This window comes from Eretmochelys imbricata, chromosome 4 (assembly GCF_965152235.1).
Source record: "Eretmochelys imbricata isolate rEreImb1 chromosome 4, rEreImb1.hap1, whole genome shotgun sequence".
Taxonomy (NCBI): Eukaryota; Metazoa; Chordata; order Testudines; family Cheloniidae; genus Eretmochelys; species Eretmochelys imbricata.
Genome location: NC_135575.1, coordinates 16,609,246 through 16,637,058, shown reverse-complemented (window position 1 = coordinate 16,637,058; position 27,813 = coordinate 16,609,246). Strand labels below are relative to the sequence as shown.

General features: G+C 43.8%; 1 protein-coding gene across 2 annotated transcripts in view; it reads right to left on the bottom strand.

The window, feature by feature from the left end:
- Positions 1 to 27,490, bottom strand: part of SDAD1 (SDA1 domain containing 1) — a 34,399-nt gene extending 6,909 nt beyond the window's left edge. The window contains exons 1-19 of one of the 2 annotated variants that reach the window (XM_077814904.1): positions 27,335 to 27,490; positions 24,599 to 24,703; positions 23,812 to 23,910; positions 23,201 to 23,311; positions 20,263 to 20,334; positions 20,063 to 20,163; positions 16,335 to 16,392; positions 14,743 to 14,817; positions 13,310 to 13,411; positions 12,418 to 12,487; positions 10,902 to 11,005; positions 9,525 to 9,582; positions 8,345 to 8,403; positions 6,731 to 6,807; positions 5,400 to 5,497; positions 4,578 to 4,654; positions 3,120 to 3,252; positions 1,343 to 1,440; positions 125 to 315 (exon numbers count right to left, since the gene is read on the bottom strand). In XM_077814904.1, the coding sequence (XP_077671030.1) occupies positions 125 to 315; positions 1,343 to 1,440; positions 3,120 to 3,252; positions 4,578 to 4,654; positions 5,400 to 5,497; positions 6,731 to 6,807; positions 8,345 to 8,403; positions 9,525 to 9,582; positions 10,902 to 11,005; positions 12,418 to 12,487; positions 13,310 to 13,411; positions 14,743 to 14,817; positions 16,335 to 16,392; positions 20,063 to 20,163; positions 20,263 to 20,334; positions 23,201 to 23,311; positions 23,812 to 23,910; positions 24,599 to 24,703; positions 27,335 to 27,424 (1,778 nt within the window). In that variant the 5' untranslated portion in view covers positions 27,425 to 27,490. The remainder of the gene's footprint in view (positions 1 to 124; positions 316 to 1,342; positions 1,441 to 3,119; positions 3,253 to 4,577; positions 4,655 to 5,399; positions 5,498 to 6,730; positions 6,808 to 8,344; positions 8,404 to 9,524; positions 9,583 to 10,901; positions 11,006 to 12,417; positions 12,488 to 13,309; positions 13,412 to 14,742; positions 14,818 to 16,334; positions 16,393 to 20,062; positions 20,164 to 20,262; positions 20,335 to 23,200; positions 23,312 to 23,811; positions 23,911 to 24,598; positions 24,704 to 27,334) is intronic. The other variant, XM_077814903.1, reaches the window with a different exon arrangement.
- Between the last annotated feature and the right edge of the window lie 323 nt (positions 27,491 to 27,813).

The following is a 27,813-nucleotide window of genomic DNA, read 5'->3' as shown; positions in this document are numbered from 1 at the left end:
ATTATACATTTATACAGCACGTAACACAATGAGGTCCTGGCCCATGGTTCAGGCTCCTAAGGACTCCTGCAGTAGAAATAATATCCATTATACCACCTGAGTGAAAAGGAATTTTGTATTCTACCTGCTCTCCTCATCGCTGTCTATTGCAATGTTCTTCCTCTTTGCAGCTTTGCCAGGTGCCGAGTTGAGCTCTTTGGCTATCTGGGCCAGGTGTATTTTCTGGAAGTCTTCTTGGGTTAAAACCCGGCTCGTGCTAACTGCTGCTGCTTTGGCTTTCTGTTCTTCTACAGGCATGCTTTTGATCTTCTCCCCCTTTAAATGCGGACAACAGTGACGATCATCAGGGTCTTTAAAGCAATGGCGTTGTATGGTTTATTTGTACACTATAATCTTATTGTAAAGGCAAGTCCTGTTTCTCTCCACCTAAGCAGGTCGCTGGAGAGAAACAGGACTTGCCTTTATAATAAGGGCATATGGTTGGTTAGGGCAGAAGACAAGAATATGTGGGAGGTGAGAGGCGTAGGGGAGGGAGTAGCACTGGCCTTCTTCAGGTCTACAGCAAAGTTCAACAGTGGGTGTAACATTACCAACAGAGCCCACGTTGGGGCACCACGCAGCCTGTGATCAAGGAGTTCCCAGGCTTTCCAGGAAATTGGTTGAGTGTGCTTGTTCATGTGTAAGGGAGAGAGAAGGAGTAAGGAGCATTAGAAATGTGCCAAAATACTCCTCCTCTTTGCTGAAGATGGAGAGAATTTGCCCTATTCCCCATAGGCCAGTGGTTCTCAACTGTGGTTCACTGCTTGTTCAGGGAAAGCCCCTGGCGGGCCGGGCCGGTTTGTTTACCGGCCGTGTCCGCAGGGTCAGCTGATCACGGCTCCCACTGGCCGCAGTTCGCCGCTCCAGGCCAATGGGGGCTGCGGGAAGGGTGGCCAGCACATCCCTCAGCCCGCACTGCTTCCCACAGCCCCCATTGGTCTGGAGCGGCGAACCGCAGCCAGTGAGAGCCGCAATTGGCCAAACCTGCGGACACGGCAGGTAAACAAACTGGCCTGGCATGCCAGGGGCTTTCCCTGAACAAGTGGTGGTCCACAGTTGAAAACCATTGCCATAGGCTGTAAAATATTTACACACAGGACTGATTCTCCCCTGCTTTGACTTGTGGATATTCACTTATACCTGTGCAATGGTGGTGTGACACACCCCTTTCTCATTAGCTACTGTTTATACACTCACTTGGCACAGCTGAAAACTATATTAAAGGTGCAAGCCAACGGAGAATCAAGCCCAATCTTTGAAAATCACATTTATATTTAAGCCAGAAAGTGATGACAAAACTCACTACTTCTTGCTGCTCCTCATCTGAGGAGTGGTGCACATCTATCCATTCCCCATCTTCATCGTCTTCCTCCTCACCGAGACTGGCACTTTGCCATCCATCTGCCAGGGCAAGAGGCACACACAGTGACTAGAACAGACTTAGTTCAATTGCATGACAACAAATATAGCAATTAAGACTGGATCCCAGATTTGTTTCCTTCCATGTTATCTCTACCTGCTAAATGCACTACTGTTTTTAAAAGCCCTCCCTTTGCAGTTCTCAATCACCTAGTCCAGATACCACTAGAAATAACAAGCAAGCATTAAAGGGTTGTCAAGTTACAGTAGAGGTTGACTGCTATTTAAAAAGTATACATTTCAGGTATCATCCACAATGTGCTAGATCACAGATTGGCAACCTTTGGCATGCGGCCCATCAGGGAAATCCACTGGCGGGCCGGGCCGGTTTGTTTACCTGCAGCGTCCGCAGGTTCAACTGATCACAGCTCCCACTGGCCGTGGTTCGCCGTTCCGGGCTAATGGGGGCTGCAGGAAGTGGTGCGGGCCAAGGGATGTGCTAGCTGCCGCTTCCCACAGCCCCCATTGGCCCGAAACAGCAAACCACGGCCAGTGGAAGCTGCGGTCGGCCAAACCTCCGGATGCTACAAGTAAACAAACCGTCCTGGCCCGCCAGCGGATTTCCCTGATGGGCTGCATGCCAAAGGTTGCTGATCCCTGTGCTACATGCTGTACAAAAATAGTCCATGGACCACAAAGTTGTGTCTCTCAGCAACATTAAGATGTGTGTATTTATATAAAAACCGGTAGTTTGGTGGAAATGGCTTGTGGAAGCTGTCAAAGACAAGACGTGCCCCTAACCAGTTTACTTCAGGCACCTGTTGCATCTTGTAATTAACATAGTACACAACCTATTTAAGGCAGAAACTGTCACTTTATTACAAGTTTATACAGTAACTAGAATCAGATCCTTCATGGAGGTTGTGATGTCATCATCAGTTGTTGTAAGTGGGACCAACCATAGAAATAAACAAGTTATCCCCAAAGTTGTAAGAAAACACCAAAGGCAGCTTGCAAAACACTGGTGTGCCCGATGTCTAATCACTGGCAATGGAGACAAGCTGTCGTGTAAACCTAATTTACTGCCAGCCTACGTTGCAGTTATTGTAAAGAGCTCTATAAAGTTATAAAATGTGTTTGGAAAAGGCTCTGAAGATAAACAGCGCTACATGAGTGCCCCATGATGTCTACTGCGCAGGGCACCATACAAGCAGGCAGTGATATTCTGCCGCATCCCCAACATCCAACCAGTTCACACAGATATGGAAGCAGCACACATTGTATGAAAAAGTCATGTTACATTTTCAACAGCCTGAGCACTGCTCTTCTTAAGTCTTCAAAGTGACTCAAGGACATAGTAAGCAAGCAGTTCTTTATCTTGGGGAGAGCTGAACAGGTGCACTTTTGAAGCCGTATGACCTGCTTTTTCTTGAAGATTAGTCACACAGGCAACAAAACCCTTTTGTTATCTCTTGCTAAAGCAAATACTGCATAAAGCAGCACAGACCCAATGTCAAATATAACTGGGTGTGTATTGCATTCATTCATTCATTCAAGGGCAGCACTAGTGCTGTTTCACTGGACACATGGCCAGGGTTACTCAAACATTACAGTGTCAAACTTTCTGCTTTACAACAAGAGACTTGCACCACACTTTCACATGCAACTAGAACTCTAGTGGCAATGCTGTACGGCCTGGAAGTGAAGAAAAACTAACCAACCTTCCTCGTGTTTCCCTCCTTCTTCTTCCTTATTCTCAACCTCTAATATTTCTGCTCCTGGAATATAATCTTTGGCATCTAATTCTCCATACTCGTGGATTCTGGCTTCTGATGAGGCCTCAGTAGGTTTACCCTATAAGTAAACCAAGTACATGTTGTAAGTAGCTCTTTGTTTTCTTTAATTTCACCAACAGAACATTTTAAAAGGGGCATAAGGTTGGTGGACTCGATCACCAGCCTGGGAAACATGATATGGTAATATACATAGTACTTCTCACAACACACACTGTGGTGTCCCCCCAGCCTCTGGCAGTTTCGTCTTATTGGGATCCAGGAAGTGGGCAGGCAAAGCTAAAGGATTCCCCCCCCCAAGCCCAAGAGGGGGGTCCACAGGACCTGGAAAACCAAATAATTACAGGGGACAACTAATGAACAACATGGACAGGAGTGCGGTCAAAGGGTCAAACGAAGGGAACTGGACGGGGACTGGCAGTTTAGTGTCAGGATTTCCACCCTGCCTAGGAGGTCCACAGGGCCTCCTGCAGTCCTCTGCCATAGTTACAGGAGAGCATTCTCCCAGCCCCCTCCTGGTCCTGGACTGCCGCAGGTCCTCATTTATATCCCCTAGTGGAAAACATCAGACCCAATCAACTGCTGCTACCCAGCTGGGTCAGTTAATTCCCAACACCTGTCTGCCACGCTGCTCCCCAGAACAGGGCTGGTTGCTCCCCTTAAAGGGCAGACTGCCCTGTTACAAGGTGTTTTTTCACCAATGAAACAAGAAGTGATCAGCCAGTGTTAGAAATCTGCCAGAGGCACACATCCCAGCATGCCCTCCAAAACTCTGGATTACACTTCTGCAGCTTGGGCCTATTCCGAACAAGCTTTATACATTAATGAGCATTGGAACAACAAAGATCCACAGCCCTCCAGGTTCAGATAATCCCTCCACCCACTTCTTTTAACAAGGTTAGGTTTTAGTCACACAGAAAAATAAATGATGATGAAGAGCTTCTGATATTGCATTTTCAGAGCACAGCACTTTATTGAAAAACATCTCCTCTCCATAGATTAACGATGGATTCTGCAGTGAAGCGGTGGGGACAAAGATACTCTACAGCTCTCAAGGCACTTTGCAAAGAAGCACCGTTATCCCCATTTTACAGATGGGGAAACTGAGATGGGAAGTGACTTGCCCAAGGTCACCTAGTAAGCGAGTGGCAGAGCCAGGAATAGAACCCATGTCTCCTAGGTCCAGTGCTCTGTCCTTAGGCCACACTGCCTTTTGCCTTTAGGTGATCTCTCCAGGGCAAAATGCAATGCACATGTTCTTAGTTAAAAGTATGCACACAGTTAACCATGTTCACTGGCTAGAGATGTTCAATTTATTTCATCCTCATTTTCAGGATCACAACCCTGCATTTCAGATACAAATTAATGCACATAAACATCACTTACCCTGAATTTTTTTTGTAACATTTGCGGATTCAGTGATCGGAAGAGATGTATCAGAGTTCTTGCAGACATCATTACATCTACAAAACAAATACCAGGAATAAACAAACACCTTGAAAAAAGCAGGATCTGGATCAAATGAAAAGGAAAGCATTGAGCTAGAATTAGGTTTTGTTCTGTGGGTGGGGAGGAGGGTAAAAGGAAAAGCGCTATATTTCCTACATCTTTCTCAATAGTAACTTCTTCGCATTATTCTATTTGAGAATCTATGTCTTTCCCTTCTACTCTGGACTACCTACTTTGTAAAACTACCTTCTACTCTTAGCCTTCTTTGCTCTACTCTAGTTTTGTTTATTGGATACATCTCCCCAAAAATCCTTTTTCAAAATTTAAGCAGCTACCAATATCGGTGTGAATCTGTTACTTCTAAAAAAGAAGTGAAGAAGAAAGTGTCTCCAGAACTAGATCAGACATTTCCAAGGTAACTCACACAATCAATATTTATTTAGGACATGAACCTGCATCCCCTACAGTCAGTGATCAACCAATTGACAACGTTCCCATTGATCAAACTGTGCAAGATCAAGCCCTTACGTAGCTTCAGTTCAGGTAGCTGCTAGGCAACTACCCTTTTCCCCTCCCAACTGCTCTGACTACTTCATCTCTCACATGAGGACACCTGAAACAGACACAGAGGTGCAGGAGACTAACATGAGAAATACTCTGAACTCTAACCTATTCCTTACATCAGAACACTCAGCATAAACATGGGTAAAAAAAAAAAAAGAGCAACACGTTTTTCCACCTGCAAAGCACTAAACTTACTTTTATCTTTATGAGATTTGTACAGGGCAAGGTCTTGGAGCAGGTCTTCGGTCATAGCCAGAGGACATCTCGCAGTTATCTCTTTTATCGCATTCATTCTAGAAAAATCAAAGTTTTTAAAAAAAATTTGTCTCAGTTAGAAAAGACCCTGGCTGCAGCATGTTGCACGACCATGTCTGAGACTCAGGGACGGTCATCTTGAGGCACACAACTCAGTGTTAGAGAAAAGAGCAGCACGGGACTCAACCCCCGAGGTAGCCTATCCAAAGCATGGCAGCTTTGCATAGTCTGTTCTCCTAGCCACCATGATGGACCAGTTTCCAGAGGTGCAAGTGTTCAGCATCTTTGAAAATTAAGATAAAGTACTGGCACAGCAATCACTAACTAGCTAGAAAGCATCCAAGACCAAAGGGTGGAAGTGGGTAGCCCATACAGAAAAGCTAAAACCCTTTAAATCTGTGGACCATGTCTGTGCCTAGAGGAGTCAGGAATCTTGACTGCATTCATCCATGGTTAGATCAGTAAAGGACAGCCTATGCTGGGAACCTGTATGCTCACACAGGAGAGTTCCCTTTCAAAGTAACTTTACCCTCACATTGACCCTCACCCTCCCCAGTCTCTCTCTAAGGTCCACCCCCCACCTCCTCCTTATGGTTGAAACCATTTTAGCAAGAACCATTCTTAAAGCATGGCTCGAACTAGTGAGCATGTTTCCACCCACAGCCCCATGCAGTTGGTATGAACAGGGACACCTTTTCCTCAGACTCATCTTATATCTCGATTATAAAAGAGATACAATATGTTGTACAATTATTATTATACATCAATCAGTCTATGGCACGGGTCTCGGCAAAATAAGCCAGTTTATACTGGGCGCAGAAACTGGGTTAGCATTCCGCTGGCAACAGCTATGGATAAACTTAGTTGTAGCTAGCACAGTTTCAGTCCTTGTATAGATAGGGAATGAAGTCTTGACCATCATGGTATCTACACCCTGAAAAATCATGACGTACTTAAGAGTTTACAGATAAATGGGATACGCGCAGAACATTCCCAAAGATCTTGTTACCCAGGAAAGCAGGGATTCAGCCGCATCTGGGGAGCATCCTGGTGCTAACCAATGACCTCTACGACCAGTGACATAGCAGTGTTGGCAACTAAAAATAGTTTACTAAACTCAAAGCACACTGCACAAAAGATTATTTTTTTATTTCAATGGGTGTTTTTTTAAAGAGATACACCAAGCTATTTTCTATGAGTTGTACATTGTTTCTAGCAACCCAGGTTCCCCACGGATCCCAGACTGAGTTATCATGAACTTTCATACCTACCCTACAGTCATAACTTCCCCAGAATTCTTGTCAGTGACGAAGTTGTTGGCTATGGTCATTAATACTGACTGGATGATCTAGAAAGGAAAGTAAAGACAGATGAACACACATTCTTATTGTAGTTATACTCATTTGCATACAATGCCATATTCACAAAGGGCAAACTCACTCAAAGCTTGGGACTTGGCCCTTTAAGAGACATTCTAAGCCATGGAGAATTTTTGCAATACAAATCTCACTACAGGGAGGAAATGCGGTCTAGTGAATACAGCACTGAATGGGGATTCAGCAGACCTGGATCTGCCACTGGCCTGCTGAGTGACTTCAGTCAAGTCACTTCACTGCTCTGTGCCTCGGTGTCCCTGTCTGTAAAATGGGGGTAATGCTTCTGACCTCCTTTGTAAAGCCATTTGGAGATTTACTTTGATTAAAAGTGATATATGGGAGCCAGTCTGTGACCCTAAGAGCATCCCAAGGCTAAATGGCAAGGAGCTCCAGACTCAGCTGGCCTGACCCACTCAGTATATCCCCATCCACTGTCGTCATGATATTTATCCAAAAAGTGGCATGTGATAAATCACTGAAAAACAACTAACTCACTGATCATTCACATTCTTGTGTGATGTATATACGATTAACCTGCAAAGAGTTATCCAGAAATGTGTGACTAAAATGTGTTTTAACCAGGCATGTCAGGGGAAGTTGATAAATAGGTTTTTCGAGACAAATGAAAGGGACCAGCCCCACAAGACAGGTGTTGCCACAGACAGAGGGCTATTTATTGGTATGGGAGATTGCAGGAAAATCATTTGCAGTGTAAAAATTACAAGCAGGGGTGAAGCCAGCCTGGTGTCTGCACCAGGCAGAATGGAGTCTACACCCAGCAGGGGAAAGAACCTCTCTCTTCAGAAGAGAACTTCAGAAGAACACGTTTCAGAGGTTTACTAGACTACAAAAAGAGAGGGGGAGAACCCCTGAAGTTATCCTTCACCTGAACAGTCAAATAAACAGAGCACTGTGGGCTCCGTGATTGAACCCTGGCTAAGAACCAGCCAGCCATGCAGGGAAACAACTGTGGTGAGACTCTTACTTTGAACAAAAACGAGGAGTCCGGTGGCACCTTAAAGACTAACAGATTTATTTGGGCATCAGCTTTCATGGATAAAAAACCCCACGTTACAGAAGCATAGGATTTAAGACACCCAGAGTTGCAAGGCAGGTGTTGACTGAACCCCTTACTGGCCTGGGTGAACCCCAAAGATTCACAGGTATTCATTACCTTTTTTTTTTTATGGAACATAAACTGCAGAATAAGCACAAGTGTTCCCATTTTGAAAGATCAGCATGTGCTTTTCAACCCCACCTGACACCAAGAGGATGTAATCTCAGAGGAACTGAGCAGACACAACAGAGAAATCACTCCTTGCATTACTTTTCCCCCTACTTAAACAATATCCAGCATCCAACAACACTTCCAGCCTGTGAGTTTTAACACGATTGGGCAGGTTTTTTGTCTCTCTCAGCATAGCTCTGTCAACATGTTCAGCAGTTATATTTCCAGTGTTTGCACACAGTCTACTGTTTAATATGAATGAGATTTGGAAGGATCCTGACCTCTGGCGGCACCAGCTGATGAGACGCTTGCGCAGCAAAAAGAAGGATCTTGGTCACTTCTAGAAGAGTAGGAGAGAAAGAGAGAAAGGTTCCACAGTCAACAGACAGCCATTTCTGCTTTCAGAGGCTTATAAGTATCTCCGTGCATCACAACTTCTAATTCTGGGTCCCATCCTGCAGGAAGCTCAGCACCCTGAGCTTCCATAGAGAACATGAAGGTCATTTGGAGCCTTGCAAAACCAGATCCTCTGAACCACTTGCTGTCACAATAACGCACGCAATCTGATACCACAAAGTTTATCCCAGGCCCTCAGCTGGCCACCTCTTTTTAACCACTGCATATGGGCTGGACAGCACTTTGAAAAGTCTGCTCTAGAGCACTGATTCTAAACCACGGGTACATGTACCCCTGAGGGTAGGCAGAGGTCTTCCAGGGGGTGCATCAACTCATCTAGATATTTGCCTAGTTTTACAACAGGCTCCATAAAAAGCACTCACAAAGTCAGTACAAACTAAAATTTCATGCAGACAATGACTTGTTTATACAGCTCTGTATACCATACACTGAAATGTAAGTACAAGATTTATATTCCAACTGACTTATTTTATAGTTATATGAGAAATGAGAAAGCAAGCCATTTTTCGGTAATAGAAATACAAAAGCATCACAGGACACTATGTCTGATTTTGTAAGCAAGTAGTTTTTAAATGAGGCAAAACTTGGGGGCACACAAGACAAATCAGAGTGCTGAAAGGGGTACAGTAGTCTGGAAAGGTTGAGAGCCGCTGCTCTAGACTGAAATAGTGTTGCAACGTTAACTATGGTGCAGCAAGAGAGACAAACTTTGCTAAACAATTACAGACAGCTTCTTGTAGCGGCTTGGTTTAACTCACAGAATTCAGGGGATCCATTCTAGTCTGTATTTAAAGAATTCTAGCTCCCACTTTCAGAAGTACGGAACACACCGTTTCCGTATCCCATACCAACACCTCGTAGCAAAACTGCATCTCTGTTCTTCACCCTCCTCCTTCCACGCCCTCCCTATCTGACAGGGCAAACTTGATTGTCCACCCTTTATCCTACAGCACCACTGCTCGAAACTGACTGCACGCAGGGCAATATGGGAATGCAAAACCCAAAGGCAGGGAGAGGATACATGTTTTGTCAATGGTTGCTTACCTCTCTGATGGGGCTGCATGAACCGCTGCACAAAGGGATAGAAGTTAAAGAGAAAGAGCTGTGGGGAGGAAAGTTGATACTGGATTAAAAAACCCTGCCAGCGTTTCCTCCCTTATATCTGCCTGTCTAGACGGAGGGGCTGTGAAACACTCATAATCATTTTGTACAGACAATGGTATACACAGACTGCATTGGTGTTACTGGACAACGTGTTTGTAACAGAGAGTGGATTCTAAATGTGTCTTCCTGCTTTGGATTGGGGGGGGGGGTGTCGGGGGGAAATACTGCAATGAGATGTTCAATATTTTCTTTAATAAAGTAAATACTGATCCCAATCCAAATCCCATTGAAGTCAATGGAAGGAAGGGATCCCATTGGCTTTCACGGACTTTGAATTGGGGCTGTCATGCAAGTGTCCCATTTTAGGTCCCCTGTAAGCACAAGCGGGTAACTGAGGAGCAAGTGGGCATGGAAGCTAGTCTTCAAGAAGACTGTCAAAGGGGCACCTGTCAGGGGTGTGGCCTTCATCAGATGGCCATGTACCCACTAGGCAATGGACCCGAAACCATTGCACTTCAATATTGAACATTTAGGGTTTCATATAGTGTCTGTTGAATTCAAATTGTCAAGTCACTCAATTTTTCTTCTGTCACAGTCTGGAATGAAGAGACAGTCCCAGCAGAACCAGATGGCACGGGCCCTGGCTGGGCAGGTTCCCTCAGGTACCACCTGAGTTTGCCAACCCCCAGGACAGGCTGCAAGGCCCATCTTTTCTCCTGCGCCCACAGGGAGCTGGACAGAAGGAGAAGTTGGAAGACTGTAGAAATTCTGTTTGTGGGGATTAATACAGTTGAGTTATACTCAAGTTGCTGTTAGGTGGGGAATTGCCAGAGTCCATTTATGATTGACAGTACTTTGAAGAGACTGCCAAAAGCATTCAGATCCCAGGATGGACACTCCTTTATGTAGTTATCATAAACCTCAGGGATTCCTGACCCACAGGTGCTCGAACTAGGGGCTTGAAAGGGTTTCCATCATATACAGGGTTTACAGTTTGGTTCTATGGCTCTCAGCAACCCCACAATACACATTGTTCTAACACCCCTGGCCTGTAAGGCACTTACTGTTACACTGCTGGCCCTCTCAGGCCAGCTAACCGTGCCAGACATGGAATGGCGTGGTGCGATAGACCTAAATCCATTAGGAAATAAAATTAAGTCAAACTCATCTTCACTTACAACAACAAAGTCTCCAGTGGTGAAAGGCCAGAGCGTTAACCCACCGTGCCATCTTGATCACATTCAGACCCATTACTGCCTGACAAGCCTACTTCCGACATGAGAGCTCAAACCCCAGTGCAGTTAACATGATGTGTACCTCGTGTATTCCAACTAGTCTAGAGATAAGGTCCATGAGCATCATCTTCACTTCAAATCGTTCCTTGGAGGTCTCGAGCTGCTTTAGGAGTTTCTCTGCAAAATCTGGAAACATGGAGTGTCAGCAGGAAGTAATAGCACTGGGGTTTCGAGGATGTCAGAGCAGGATGTGCGTCAGTGTCACATCCCAAGAGACTTCACAGAATAAGACAGACACAGATCATTAGATAAGCAGCTATTAAGGCTCAGATAGCCTCACCCTGATGATACACAAGGTGAATGGGTTACTGCATTAGATCAGCAAGAAGAAAAAACATGACTAAAGAAAAAAATTGCTCATAAAATTGGGAACAGGATAAACAAGCAAAACGGTAAATCAATGGGCTTGTCACAGGGTGGCTTGCTCCTTTAAGGGCCAAGAGGCCTGGGGCCGGCCAGCCCTGTTCAATCAGCCCTGCTTATGCCATACTTAGCTGCTTCCCTGCCTAAGGGGGCTGGACTCACTGGGATCGGGTGACAGCCTGAAACACCTGGGCCTGAAAGGGTGGAGAAAACTCAATTTGCAGGAGGAACCACAGGGAGCAACGCTGGGCTCCTGTGTAAGGCCCTGAAGTTGGGTCTAGAAGGACTCCAGAGAAGTATCCTGGGTGCAACCAAGGAGGCCCTGTACCATCCTGTGGGTGGGCTATTTAAACAGGAAAAGGAAGCTGAGCAAGGAAAACAGGACTAGAAGCATCCAGCATAGCCTGAATGGAGCCTCTCTCAGTCCAGGAGACCAGCCTGGCCAGAGACTTTGCAAACTAAGTTTGGGAGCTCTGAACCAAAAAGTCTCGAGATCTATTAAAATCAACTTACTGACACCCAACTGGGGAATTCAAGCAGGGCACACGGATGGCACATGCCTTTTACACAGCTCCATAGCTTTAAGGTTTTAGGGTCAATATTTAAAGCCAGTTAACATGCACTAAAAGGGAGGCTGAGTGGAGGCCTATCTGAAAAAAAACAAGTTTATGCTGTCCAGAGGGAAAGAGTACTATTAGACAAAAACAGACTAGAAATAAGGGGCAAATTTTTAAACCACTAAGTGATGAATGGTAATTAGTTTCCACTATTTCCCTCAGTTTCTCCAGGAAGTCTTTAAAGCAAGACGGGATAAAGATAAGCTCAGCTCGGACAGAAGTTACATACCAGAAGTTGCCAGGTGAAGCTCTGTGGCCAGCATTATGCAGGAAGTCAAGACTAGATGAGCATAACAGTGGTCCCATCTAGCCTTAAAATCTATGACTATTCCTCCTAACTTGCAAGGTGCTGTGAGATTTAATCAACATTTGTGAAGTGCTTTGAGATCTGGTGACGAAGTGTGGTATCTAAGCATTCCGTATCACGCCTGCGTTCAAACAGTGGAGCATAGGTGTCTCTCCCATTGCAGTTTTGCCTGAACATCAGTATCTTGGCTCGAACATGTATTAGAATTTCCAAGGCGCATGTATATCAATTGGCTTGGACACCACGCTTACCTTGGGGATCATGGATCAAATGAATAGCGGAGAAGTTAAACACCTCTGCCTTTTTCTTCTTCTTATGTTTCTGTAGGACAGCAAGAGACAAGGAGACACTTTTTCCTTTCCGTGGAAGAGTTGTTCTAAGCTAATTTCAGACATTAGTTCTGGAAAACTGCCATTTCACATTACCAGCTTTAAGAGGCATGTTTTGATTTTAAATAGTAAAGTTCACCAGCACTTTCAACATTTCCTGAGTTACGTGTGGTTTTCAGCCATACGACTCTAGGCAAAGTCAATCCAAACTGCGTAACGAAAGCTCCACTCAAACTCTTGAAACATACCTCTAGCTATATAGATACTAGTTCCCAACCAGGCACTGGGCATGGGAAACAGCAGTTCAGAATACATTCCACAATCGTGCCCTGACTTACAGTGTACCCCACGCAAAAGGATTGAATGAGATGCAAATCAAGGCAGAACCTGGTCCACAATCTAACCTAGCAAAGTCTCTTTTCAACACGTTCTTCCACGTGAACATGAGTATGTCAAGCTGGCTGCTGCTAGAGCAGCAAAGGGAGCTTTGCTTAGAAGACATGACAAAGGGTAGCTGGCTAAAAAGGGACACAGGAGAGCACAAAAATCCAGGTCTTCAAGGGTCCCGGTGTATGAACCAATGAAGGAGAGAACCGGATGTAGAGGACTATGGTCTCAAAACGGGAAAAAAGAAGAAGAGCATGTCGTCTTTAGGCGTTTGATTAAGTTGAGCCCTGCATTGTTAGGCCTGACTGCTTTTAAAATCCTATTTAGCTTTACAAGTATTCAATTTACTGCTGTTTCCCTTTCTACCACTTGGATTCTGCAGCTAGTTCCATGGCGATGCCAAAATGTCCAACTGGGCTTCCCTTACCTTCAGAACCTTCATGGCTTTCTCCATCTTCTTCTTGTGTTTGGTGGTTTTCTTTCCGGTTGCATATCTCACCATGAGGTTTCTGGCTGTGGGCCCTTCATCCTTCGGAAAGGAACATCAGACAGAGCATGACTCAAGGGAATGAGGCTTCAAATAGGATATTGCAGCTGATTGACAGCAACAACTGTCAGGGTCACACACCAGGTTTTCAAAAATAGGAAACGAATTCACTCTACCTCCATACGTTTGCCATGTAGCCAGCCTGACATTCATTTCAATACTTAAAACTTTGACTTCATACAAGAGAACACATACACCAAGGTTTAGGACCAGGTAACAGCACGTCAATAAAGCAATACAACAGACATGGTACTAGTCATTAGGCAATAGTAACGTATTATTCAACAATACCCAATTCATGAGTAACGCTTTAAAAGGATCTCAGTACAGATCAGATAAAGTAGCTGGGGGTGGGAGGATGGCTAGGGTAATAGCATCTATGTACTTGTCTGACCCCCATCACTAACCTCTGTGCACTCCCCACATATCAATAAATTTATTCTCACACCACCACGTGAGATAAAGAAGTGCTATTTTCCCCATTTTGCAGATGAAGAACTGAGCCACAGAGAGATTAAGTAGTCACATGCAAAGTCTACAGCAGAGCTTTAATTAAAAAACAAAAAACACAACCCTGGTCTCCTGATTCCCAGTCCAGTTCCTCAATCACAAGTCTACATGAAGCCCCTGGTAATTCTTTACCTTCTAAACAATCACAGAGCTCAATCCCCAAATCCCCACTCAAGCACATCAACAACTGACTTTAATTGGAGTTTGGCCAGTGGTCAACTACAAGACTGAACCTAAAAGCATCACACTCTTCCTGGAAAAGTACTTTACAGTGTATGCTCTTCAGGGCAGAGGCCACACCTGCTTTGTATCATCAATGTGTAGTGCCCGGCATGTTGAGGGCACTACTAGAAACAACTACATTCTCACAGTCTGTAAGGGGAAAAAAATTGTTTTTCCTACTAGCTCATTCTTATAATGCAGGTTCTGACTTCCCATGCTGCCAGCAATGCAACCATCAGCCCGGGTACTACAAATGGGCCAGTCACTAAGTGGCCCTTAATGATTTTGAAAACAAAGGGGACTGTTTTCCTGATCTTCCCCTCAACGGGCAGGCGTATTTCCCATTAACAATAACGCACATGTCCTGAGGAGACTGAATCTCTCAAACTGATGGGCAAATTAACACACAATCCCGTCTGTTCTTTCTGGCTGGTGGCGGGGAGACCAATCAACAAATGGGTGTAGGTGCCTGGCATCCTGGATGGAGCAGAGAGGACAATGCAAGATACACAATACCTACTGTAGATACATGTTGCAGAGTTTGAGAAAGTGACAGCAGGAGAATTAGCCTCTGGACTAACCTCAGATTCTGAATCACTCTCTCTTTTCTCATCTTCATCTTTCCCAAGGAAGAATTTCAAACCAGCAACTAGTATCTGAAAAACATGGGCATTTGGGGGGATAGAGGGGGAAAGAATTAGTTTACAAGAGGCAAAGGTCCCCATGTTAGGTCACCAGTTGCTTATAACAAGAGATAGGAAATGGCGTAAAATGGACAGGCTGACTGAAAACACTAGACGTGCAAAAAACCACTGTCAGTCTTCGTTGCCAGTCTTGCAGCAGTGAAGCACTGGCATGCAACTGATCAAAGTGTAGCAGGACTTTCACAATGGCCCACGTGAACCTGTACTATTGCACGAGGGCTGCTTTACTAGCACAGGTATATCAGCAAAGCACCCCAGTGTGGATGGATCTTATTACCGGCTACACTGCTCATCAGCATAGTTTATTCCACCAGCCCCTAAACAAGACAAGCTATGCCAACACAACGGCATCAAAACCAGGACCTGCGGCCAGCAGAGTTACGTCAGCCAAGGATGTGAAAAGGTGTGATCGTCAACTGACACGACCATAGCGTAGACACAACCTATTGTGTCTGGTTTCCTGAGTTGCTAGTACAATTTTAGTTTTATTGCTCTGAGCAATTAGGCCATTCATGGTAACTTTGGCAGCAGCTTGAGATCCTATGCTCAGTTTCACAAGCCTATGGTGGTTTTAAGAAATAGAGTATGGGCCTTTATCATATAACGAACCTACCCATGGCATCCTAGGCATTTCTAAAACCACCACCATTGCAGCATCCAGATACAGGGTTGTTTCTGGGAACGGGCAGCTGGGATACCAGTTATTTTCACTGTTGGAGCCAAGAAAGCGCAACAGTGCTGATCAACATGAGGCAATGCTCCCGAGAGTCCCTTTTGGCTAGCACTGCCCAGCGCGAGGGGGTATGGAATCTCACACCAGCCAGCAATAGCTAGGCTACTAACTTCTATCACTGCGATCTGTGGGCAGAAGTGACAAATCTATTTCTCTACATCAGAAATAAATTAAGATGTGCTCCAGCTATTTGTAGCCAAAAGTTAATGAAACACCTTCGTGAATAATTACAGTAGAACCTCAGAGTTACAAATAGCAGAGTTATGAACACCAGATCTCATTTGGAACCAGAAGTACACAATCAGGCAGCAGCAGAGACCACAAACAGAAAAAAGGAAATACAGTACAGTACTGCGTTAAACGTAAACTATTTAAAAAAATGGGAACGTTTAAAAAAGATTTGACATGGTAAATTGTTTCTGTGCTTGTTTCATTGAAATTAAGACAATTAAAAGCAGCATTTTTCTTCTGCATGGTAAAGTTTCGAAGCTGTGTTAAGACAATGTTCAGTTGTAAACTTTTGACAGAACCACCATAACGTTTTGTTCAGAGTTAGAAACAACCTCCATTCCCAAGGTGTTCATAACTCTGAGGTTCTACTGTATAGAAAGGAAGTTGCACAAATACATATATAAATATACACACACACACACACACACACATATGTGACAGACAGAGATATGGCAAAAACAGCTGAAGCAAAATATACTGGCATTTCAGATCGATTTCCACCCACCTTTGTGACTTTGGAAAAGCAGGCTGTTGTGATAACATTGACTGTTTTGGCATCATTCCTGAAATAAGCAAAACATTAATGTACCTTCACCAAGAAGTTTGCTGATTTTAAAAAACAAATCATCATGGTAGATTTAATGCAAAGCAGATTCACTGGAAACAAATCCCACAATACTAGCTGCTTTCATCACACCATCAGTGATTTCAAATACAAACCAAGAGATGATGTTTCTCCGTGCCATTTGTTGTCATTTTTCCTACACAAAAATGATCAGGTCTAGATACCCAGAAGCATATATGCTTTATCTAAGTTCACACTGGAGAAGAACACACAATTGCACTTTGACAACGAAGATGACTCCATAAAAGCAATGACAGGCCCCACAGTAAAAGATACTTCAAGTAATAAGACATTGCCTGTTAAAATTAAATGCAGAGAGATTTGGCTTTCATTACAAAAGCTACTGGAAAGGTTTGACAGAAACAACCTCTAAGAGAGATTTATAAATTCTGTTGGCCCTGAACTGAATTTGAGCTGACTCTTAAATACCTATAAAGCTATTTAGCAATACCGCAAAAGCCCTGTCCTTGAAAGGGGAAGGTATGATGTAGGCAATCTCATCATACCATTCCCTCCAATGGCACATGGCCCATCTGCAACTGCTGGTAGCAAATATCCCCAACTGCTGGAGATGAGGCACGACCTGGGAAGGGCTCTGAGTTACTACACAGAATTCTTTCCCAGGTGTCAGGCTGGTGAGTCTTGCCCACATGCTCAGGGTCTAACTGATCACCATATGTGGCATCAGGAAGTAATTTTCCTCAGGGTCAGATTGGCAGAGACCCTGGATGTTTTTCGCCTTCCCGCAGCATGGGACACGGGTCACTTGCTGGGTTGAACTGGAGTAAATGGTGGATTCTCTGTAACTTGAAGTCTTAAATCATGATTTGAAAACTTCAGTCATTCAGCCAGAGTAGTGGGTGGGTGAGGTTCTGTGGCCCAAGTAGATGATCATGATGGTCCATTCTGGCCTTAAAGCCTATGAGTCTATAAGTAAGATGGTCATCTATATATTTTAAGTTTTCCCAGTTTTTACTCTATTGGAATATTTCTTTCCCCTCCATTGTTCCAGAGGCATTATTACGCTGCTGTTCTAGAGCTGGCAGACCCATTGTGGCAGTGCATGACTTATCTGCCTGCCTGTCCAACAGATTCATGGTATATCCAAGATCAGCCCATGAACAAAGCTCCTGAAGCCCAAACATGCTCTGCCAATGCGCCTCATGCACCAGCTGTTCTCTCTCCTTTCTGTAAAAGGAGTCCTGCCGCACACAGTCAGGCTGAACTCCTGCTGAAGTCCCTAGGAATTCTGCCTGGAATAAGGAACGAAGGGCTGTGCAAACCACCCCTGCAGAACACTGGGGAGATCCCAAAGAGGCAGAAAATGCTCAAAAGGAGCAGTATTTCTTATCTGTACAGTTCATTTCCATGGCAGGACCAGGAGGTTAAAAGGGGGTACAAGTTAGGTGACAACTCCCCCCTGACCGACCGACACACACTTAGGGATAATTAAAACCTAAAACAATGGGCAAATGAAGATCTTCCCTCGCTATTCCTCACTGTGAAACATCTGCTGAGAGCAGCAGCACCAGAACTAAGGCAGCAGTGGAATCAGTAAACATCTGTGTAACTCCATTAATACTCCAAGTTCTGTTTTTCTTCTAATACATCGCCATCTTGGAGCTTACTCCGCCTCCTGCTTATTCAAAACAGCGCTTGCTTTTACTCCGGAAAACCAACTCACAACTAAAAACATTAATTCACCAAGCACGTAGCATCAATGTACAGGCTTCTTTTCAAATCCTAACCATGCAAATCCTATTTCTTCTCTTGAAGTACATCCACACTTGCAGCAGTGTGTAGAATACAGACAGCGCACACCCGGCTAGCACGGGTGTAACTATCAATGTCGCTGGGGAGACACCGCTTAGGCAAGTAGAGTACAAAACTCACCAGACACTTCGGGAAATACCCTACAGATCTCTCGACACACCCAAGCAGTGCCTCCCAGGTCGACACGGATATTTTTTAGCAGTGTAGTGTCCCGCTACCTCCTCACTGCTGACGCCTTTCCCCACTGCATAGAGCTACACGCACTATACACACTGCCGCAAACGTACCCAAGGGCTTGGGCATCAACCATAGTTGGACTTCACGACTTACTATACAGCAGAACTATATTCAAGATTTAATGCACCAATAGAGAGGCTCAAGAAAGCGTGTGTATGTACAGGTTTTGGTTGATGGTTTGAAGTATACTTGTTTATTGTTCTTAAAAGGAAAACATCTAAGAGTCTTCCTACGCACCTTCTCCTGCAAAGTCTCTCAGCCACTTCTGCCCTTCTAGACTGTGTTCTACAAAACACAATACAACCACACTACAAATGGATTGCCCCAGGGTGCACTGATTTAAAATCAAAGCGATTAAAATCTGTGATTAAAATCATGACTGAGATCAGCAAGTGCAAAACCTTGATTTAAATAAACAATTTTAAACTTGTTTTGCATTTGTACCTTTTTGTTATTTTCCAAAAGAGGGATAGCTCAGTGGTTTGAGCATTGGCCTGCTAAACCCAGGGTTGTGAGTTCAATCCTTGAGGGGGCCATTTAGGGATCTGGGGCAAAAATTGGGGATTGGTCCTGCTTCAAGCAGGGGGTTGGACTACATGACCTCCTGAGGTCCCTTCCAAACCTAACCTTCTATGATTTTAAAAGAAAGACTGATTCTTATTGGTTGGGAACCATTAAAACAGGTTGATTTGCAACAAAATATAGCCTTTACATCACACTTGATGCTTCTTTTTTCTAACCAGGAAGATACACTACCTCTATACACATTTATTTAAACAATTTTATTGCTTAAAATACATGTATTCAGATTCTTAATTTTTACATTTTCTGTTACGTTAGAAAGCAACAAGTAACATTTCTTATTTATTAAAAGATTGTTTTTTGCTTATGATTTGTGTAAGATCTGTTTGGACGGAAATTCAAAAATCAATTAAAATGCACAAAAACAGCATTTTAAAATGTTTTTCGTTTGTTAAAGCTATCTTAAACATGCTGGATACAATAGGAAAAAAGTTTATCAAAACATGTTTTGCATTTCAAACTAACTGACTTATTAAACTAAAGAAGTATTATCTGTAGTTAGCAAACTGAATTGATTGCCACCATGTCTCTCAAGATTTTAGAACTAGGAGATCTCATCCTCTCCCACTTAATTTTTATTCATAGATTGGAAGAGGAAAACAAGATTTTCTGCTTTTTCCAACTCCCAATTTGTTTTCTACCTATGAATAAAATAGTCATTGAGCTGAACTAAACTGAAATGAAGAAAATATTCTCTCAGTACATGCAATAGAGGCTACTGCTGTGAAAAGCTGAGTTAGCCCTTCAACAAACTTTGGTTTTAGGTACTTAGCCAGTGACTTCCACCAGTGCAGTGGTCTGACTTTCTTTAGAATTAGGCAGCAAAGATGTACTTCTTAATATTATTTTTTGTGTTTAGTTTAAATGATTGTAATAGATTACAGTACGTTTAGGCCTTAACAAAAGTTGTCCATTTCAAATTTAAATAAAAAAGTATTTTTTTTTTAAATCAGATTTTTACCCATCCTGGGTTTCCCCAGAATAATCAAGAACCAATTCTGTGCAATGAAACTCACCAAATATTCCTTCTATATAATTCGATCATCACATCCAGAGATATCTTGGCTGCAGTAGGGTTGCTGTCTCTTAACATAGTATACATGAAGTTCTGCAGTGCCTTAAGAAGAAGAAATTGGGAAAATTATGAGCGAGATTGAAAAAGTTTTCATAATAAAAAACATTCATTCAAAGTAAACCTGGAAGCCAGCATACTTACTGTATTCACTTTATTGTTCTTGTGTTTAGCATTTATATTCTTGATGTCTGTCACAATGTGAGTATATAAAGTCTGTAAACAAACAGTGACATGCACGGTAAAGTGAAGTATTTACACTCTGCAGCCTACAAAGTTAATTCCCTAAAGCCCATTAGTACTACCATGCAAGGAGAGCGCCAGTCACTATGGCAAAGAAGTTTTTTCCAAAGCCAGAGTTGGGAGAGAGAAAAAAAAAAGTCATTGGCCTCAATCCTACACAAAGATTTATTCATGTGTTTAACTTCACATATGGCAAATGGTCCCGCTAACTTCAATAGGGCTACTCACGGCACACAGAGGGGATGCTACAAGGGGATGTTAGGTGTGGAATAAACTAGGGTGTGACTTTAAAGAACAATAGCTATGCTGCACTAGTCTCCGGTGTGGACCCTCCTATTTTGCACTGAGTGATTTTTTGCACTTAAGCTTAATCCACTTCCAAAGTGAAGTAACGGTTTGATGAACAGTGAGTGAGTGGCAAATTGGGTTATAAATCTACAGTGCACAAGCCTGCCACACACTATCGCTGCAGTCCCTGCTACCACATCCTACAAGTCCCATAGGGCACTTTCATCTAGTCCTGTTTCAAAGCAGAGCAGGTCAGTGCGCACTAGGGAACTTTTCATGTGTGGTAGCAGGGTCCACACAGACAGCACACTAATGCAATGTAGATTTACACCCAACTTGCGGCATACGATTCATCTAAACAACCCCTAAGTTAAACCACAAAAGGAGAAGAAGAGCGTTCACATGGGGAGTTAATGTGGAATACCTATTCTGCACGATTTCCTTATGTAGACAAGACCACAGTCTTTGCAGAATAAAAACCATAGAGAATTGAACAACATCAACTATAGCTGTAATTTAAAAAAAAAAAAGAAAAAAAACTTGTATTGCTGAAATTTCTTTTGCAAATTCAGCTAAGTTTTGACTGGTCTGTTTGACTGACTGTTGTAGCAAGTTTGATTCCAGTCAATTCTATTTTCAGTTAGTGATAAATCTTTCTGCAACAAAGAAGGCATTTAAATATGTTTATGCCCAGCAGCGCTTTTCATTTACAAGTTTCCCTAAAGAACTCAGGAGTTCCTGTTTGGATGCTGCACCTACAACAGAAAAGGCCTCAGTGAATAGGACTGTCTATCTCATAACTTTAGGAATAAACTCCTGAATTCCATTCCAGAAATTAGTATCATGTAGGAATGTAGAACACATTCTAACTTATGCCTAGACAATTATCCACAGTATCTCCAAGAGAGGTCAGATATGCTGATTTTTAAATCAATGTAATTATGTTTATTCCTAGTACACCTATGACACGCTGTAGCTCACATTCACCACTTTTATATGGTTATGTTATATTTTGTACAAAGTATGCCTTGTGCAGTATCATTTGAAAACTCAATCTGCTGAATATTATGATCCTATTGAAATGTGTGCAACAACACTTGCATGTAAAATTATAATGGTTACTGAAACATGTTGGAGCTCTGGGTAACATCCACAACTCAATTTCTCAGAGACAAAGACACCCTAGCATGCCAGCAAAGTGCTAAAGAGTCATTACCAGCTTGATCGGACATTCTCCAGAAAGGAGGGGGTGGTGAGGAGTTGCAAACAAGAAATTTACAATTCATCCAAAGGACAGTTTGGCGCTCAGTACACAATGGAACTGCCTGTCCCTATGATCCAGCAAGGATGTTTCCAGCACAAAGGGCTAGGGTGCAAGAAGGGGGCGAGGGGGAATGTCCCTAGCCACCTCTCTCCTCCTTCCATCTCTCTGCTCATGACAACAATGACTCTCAGAGAACTGAACAAAGTGCGGGGAGGCAGGGGGACCCAGCCTGGAAATGTATTGCAACTCACAGTGAGACACAACTTTTGCTTTTAAGCTTATTAGCCTTAGTAAAATTTAGGAATTAGCTTGCATGTTTATCTATTTCTTTTGTAACCAACTCTGACTTCTATAGCTTATCACTTAAGATCTATCTTTCTCTAGTTAATAAACTTCTTTTATTGTTTTATCTAAAGCAGTGTGTTTTGGTAGAAGTGCTTGGGAATCTCTACTTAGGTCAATAAGCCTGGTGCATACTTATTACCCCTTGTTGGAATGACGAACTATCTATGAACTTGTACTCTCCAGTGGGCTACTGAGCAGTATGAGACGTACACTTCTGGGGAGCAAGGCTGGAGCTGAGGGATATGTGGGTGCCTCTCTGTATGTAATTCATGGCTGGCTAAGCATAGCAGTCATGTACTCAGCTAGGAGTGACTTTGCCTGCTGGTGGCTGAGAGTGAACAGAGCCTGGAGGGATTGCTGTTCCTCAGCAAAGCAATGTAAAAGGGATCCCAGGCTGGAGAGCTAAGAGGACACAGCAGTCCAGCGGTTCAGATTGCACCCTGGGGAATGTCCCAACACCATCATCGGAATGATTTTTCCACCAAATCTTAAATGAGTGGCACATGAGCCCACACAAGGAGTTACAGCTGCTCAGGCCCCAGGAAGTCAGGGACACCAGAAAATACTCAGAACTTCTAGGAACCAAGCCCATAACCCTCAATGAACTGCCAATCCCCACCCGGGCCTTTTGAGGTCTTGATTTTATCTCACCTTTCAGGTTTCTAAAGCTGGCCCTTTCATACTCATTGTATTTATCCCTGAGTGTCCATCTCCATAATAGTTGGTCACAGGCACATCAAACTGCTAAAAGCCCAAATACACTAAAATCTTCACTACTGGAACCAAAAGAACTACAATAAGATTATATATTTAGCTACCTGGAAGACCGAACAGGCTGTATGGTACTGCTGAATTACTTGTGTTTCCTTCTCATAAGAGAGGGGAAAACATTAACAAGAGGCTCACTAAGGACATAAAACCAATTCTTATTCTGCAGCTTACTTTCCGTAGAAGTTTATCATGGCAGCGCAGGAGTTCAAAGAAGAGTTCCAGCAAACTTGTAGGGTTTATTAGATTCTTGTTTCTTAATAAGATCAGAGCTTTGCAAAATGTCTGCAACAAAGAAGTGACCAGAATCACAATTTGAAAATGACTGAGACAAGAGCATTTATTATTCATCTACAAAGAAAAAGAGTCAGGCCCAAATCCTTTTCAGACTTTTACACATGCTAAATTGTACACCCGACAAGTAGTTCCAGCGAAGTCAACAAGACTGTTCACAGTAAATTAAGCATGTGTATTAGTCTTTGAAGGATCAGGGCAAAGATGTGCTCCTGGAGCCCAGAGTGGCTAACTCTGTGGTGGTCCTCAAAACCAGGGTACCACTTCTCTACCAAACTGACCACTTTGGCCTTGATTTTTGGATGCCCAATTTGAGGCATCTTGAAGGAGTCCGACTTTCAGAAAGCTGGACACTGAAAAACTGAGGCACACAAAATTAATAGGCACATAAGATAATGCAAGTCCTTGCTTATACTGTAAAATAAAATTCTGTACAGAATCCTCTTAAAGACCTTAGCAATAAATATCAGTGCTTTAAATGTCAGATTTACCATTCGAAGATCTGCATCCAAAACGGTGTGATTGTAAGAAAGCAGTTCTTTCAGCTGCTGTGGAAAATCAACAAGATGTTCTGGATAGCAATGCCCAACCTGTTTAAAAAAACAAAATCTTTATTGAAGTCCCTATAATAAACTCTAACAGTGTAACAATGGTACATTTGCTTGAGAGGTGAATGTGACTCTGTAAAAATATACCCCTTAACCAAATATACATTAAATGACGACTAACTTTTTCAAATTTTGTTGATGTGCAATATATCTTTGAATGCTGAAGTTTCTATCATATTAACTTCCTACATAAAAGCTCACTTCTTTACTAAAGGATTAAGAGTGTCGTAAAATCTGCATTTAAAGGTGATCTGGAACACCCATTCCAAAAATAAGATAATTATGAGTAACAAGTTCTATTTGGCACCACTATGATGTTCCAGAATCATTCTGAAGCAACGCACCTATTAAAATTTCTGCTGAAGCAATGTAGCTGTCAAATGGGGCACAACTGGGTTATTGTTTGTTTGTTTTTTTTAAATAAACAGTTCAGTTTTTAAAATGTTTTGTTTTTACCATTTTATACTGTAAACCACAGAAAGCAACCCTGGAGAATGGAAATTTTAAAAAATATATTGTTAAAATCTTTTCGTCTGTTATTTGTCACCTGCTCCTAGCTATATGGAGCATTTGTATATAGCTTACAATTATTTCATTGTGGGGAAAGGTTTTGCAGGTCACCTTTTAATAGTTCAATTTCTTTGTTTTTCCTAGAATTACAGAATTTTACCTGTGCTAAGAAGATCACCAATTCAGCCAGCTCCTTACTGGGCTTATCAGGCTGGAGTTTGAAAATCTCCACATTGGACTGGTAGTGACGATACTGCTGGAGAAACTGAAACACAAATATGCCATTTCACTCTTAGTTGTCATTACTGGATACGATAGCTTCTCAATATCAAGAGATCTAAGGCCCCCATTCTGCTCCACCTGAAAACAGCAGCAAAACTCTCAGTGACTTCAGTGGTACAGGATCAGGCCCATAGAAACCCATTCATGTCAGAAAATCCGCCCCAAAATGGCACTCTTTTTAGCATATGCGCAACATGCCTCAGGTGGCATGTGACCAGGATTCATCTGCTGGTTGGATCATTAGCTTCCCCAGCTTGGCCAGGGTACTGAAGGGGAGTGGACGTGAACACTGCTCCATGCCCCCTGAAATGGCACTGAGTCCCTTTAAATATATAATTATATTTTCCCTGCAACATTCAAGCCAAGCAGCTTTTGATGATACATCTCAAGCGTCTCAGGGATGTGACTTTAACAGCTTATCCATGTGAGATGGGAGTAAGTCTCTTATTAGAGTGAGATATTAATATTTACAGTGGGGCACAGAGGCACCAATCAAAATTAGGTTACCGTTCTGCTAGAAACTGTGTGGACCCCCAGGCCCTGACCTTCCAAAGATTTTATGCACTGTGAGTAGTCAAGCACAGGCTTAAGTCTTTGCAGGACTGGGGAGCAGCAGAGCACAGTCCCTGTCCAGAAGAGTATGCATCAGAAGCTGATAAAGCACAAATAGCTCCAGTGAAGGTATACTGCATTCACATTGCCTACAGGCAGGAGGGAGACCGGTGTTGCATAATGCCACTTTAAACAATCATCCTGAGAATTCCTGAGGTTTAAAATTCTGGTTGCAACTCAACCTCTAACCACAGGGGAGATGGAACAGCAAGGAAGGTATCCAGACCTATTGACCATATGTACATTGTGAGAATGGCTGTGTTTAACATCAAGGATCAAACAGAACAGTTCCCCCACGCCAAAGTTAATGTTCAACATGATTATCCCACTGGCAGAGACATTATCTTGGACCATGCATATGCCAGCAGGGTAACAGTCTTTAACACCCATTGAGAGAGTAGAAATATATTTACAGTTTCTCTTCTTGTGCATCTGACAACACTTAGAGCTTATCTACACTACCGCTTAAGTCGATGTAACTTACCTCGCTCAGGGGTGTGAAAAAGCCACCCCCCTGAGCGACACAAATGCCATCCACCTAAGTGCTAGCCACACCAGTGCTAAGTCAGCAGGAGATGCTCTCCTGCCAACAACATCGCTTCCGCCTCTTGTGGAGGTGGAGTAACTATGCCGACGGGAGAGCGCTCTCCTATCGGCATAGCACATCTTCACCAGACATGGTGCAGCTGTGCCGATGTAGCAGGGTAATGCAGACTACCCCTAAGTGTCTTGCCAGTGTTGATGTCTCCCCTATCATCCATCAGGTTCAGATGCCTGGGTATGACTTTCAGTAGCAAAAGGGGAGTTTTTATTTTAAAAAGGAATAGGCAATTGTAAGACTACAAGAACTGGTAAGGGGACTCAGGGCTGGCATAAAGTTACTTCTAGCTTTTTTAAGAAGCTAAAAAGATGGCAAGACGGCAGTTTAAGGGTTCACCAATGCTTGTACAACAACTGTGAATAAGGTGCAATAGCTGTTCCTTAATACTTCCATGAGTACACAAGCCCTAAGGCAAATTTTCAAGTCTCTCCCAGGCATTGATCTACACACAAAAGTTGTACCATATTAACTATACTGGTACAGACTTCACAGTAGAACTGGCGGTCATCCCTCCGCCCCTATGGATGCAGTTACATTAGTATAGCAGTGTTTTATAATGGCATAGCTATTCCAGTACAGGGAGACAAATAAATCACACAAGCACAAGACACCTTTATACTGGTCTAACTATATCGGTAAAAAGATAACCCCTAACTAAAATAGTTAAATTGCTAGCAAAAGGTGTCTAGACCAGGGCTACAGCCCTGGCTCAGCTCGACGCTTTAGCACACGCCTAACTTGAAGCATGTAAAGTCACATTGAGTTTAAGGGGTCCAGCCCCATGTGAGAAAGAGAAGGAGTTTTGCCTTATATGCCACCATCTCTAGTGAAGGCAGCTATATCTTAACGGGGGAAAGGGGCGTTTTTACATCAAAACACCTAACTCCAGGCAGCGCAGACCAGGCACCTGCATGTAGCCAGCCGAGCTGAGAAGCACAGTGCCTCGTCGCCACTAGGATCTCACTCCCCTCCTCGTCCAACTAGTTATCGCCAGGTACACACGCCCTGTGGGAGCAAGGACATACCGCCCTTTGGGGACAAGGGGGGATCGCGCTGTGGCCGTGACACCGACTGGGGGGGGGGTCACTCTGGTTACTTTCCCCAGACCCGAAGAGGCGCTCTGTGAAGCTCGCCAGCCTGCACCTTCCCCCAGCAGAAGCTGGTCCATTAAGAGATATTACCTCCCGCGCCTTGTCCCTCTCTGGCCCCCCCAGGCCACACCAAGCGGCGTCACTGGCCTCCGGGCCTCCCAAGAGAAAGGGGTTTTTTATTAAGAAGGCACAGAGACCTCGGCCTTGCGCACCGAGGATGGGGGGGCTGGGGCCCAGGGGCATCCTGGGGGCTGTGCGTGGGTCTGACCCCCCCACCCTCCCGGCGCGGCGAGGGGGCTCGCTCTCTCACCTCCTCGGTATAAGCCGGCGGGTCCCGCTTGATCAGGTTCTGCAGCTGGGGCAGGTTACTGGGCAGCTTGTTGTTGCTGCGGCCGGACATGGCTGCTGGGGCCGGGGCGCTACTGCCTGCGAGACGCTCGGCCCCTCCCGGAACGACCACGTGAGCTACCACTGGGCGCCGCCATCTTGGCTTCCGGCGCTAGGGGAGCCGCAGAGGGGCAAACTTATTCCAAAAGCGGACTGGAGAAAGTTCTGTTGGTTGGATATTGCTTCACTGTAGTGTGATTGAATGTACGCAAGCATTGAGCTTTCTATACGTGAATTTTTATCAAATTAATATGGTAGGATATTACGAGCCAGTGTAGACACTGCTGATTCTTTTGTCGACAGAACTGGCTTTCCCACAATGTGGGAAACTCCCCACATTGTGGTATCCCACAATGCCTGCCCTGTTTGCTCTGCTCCTTGTTGTGATCTCTGCTGCCCTGC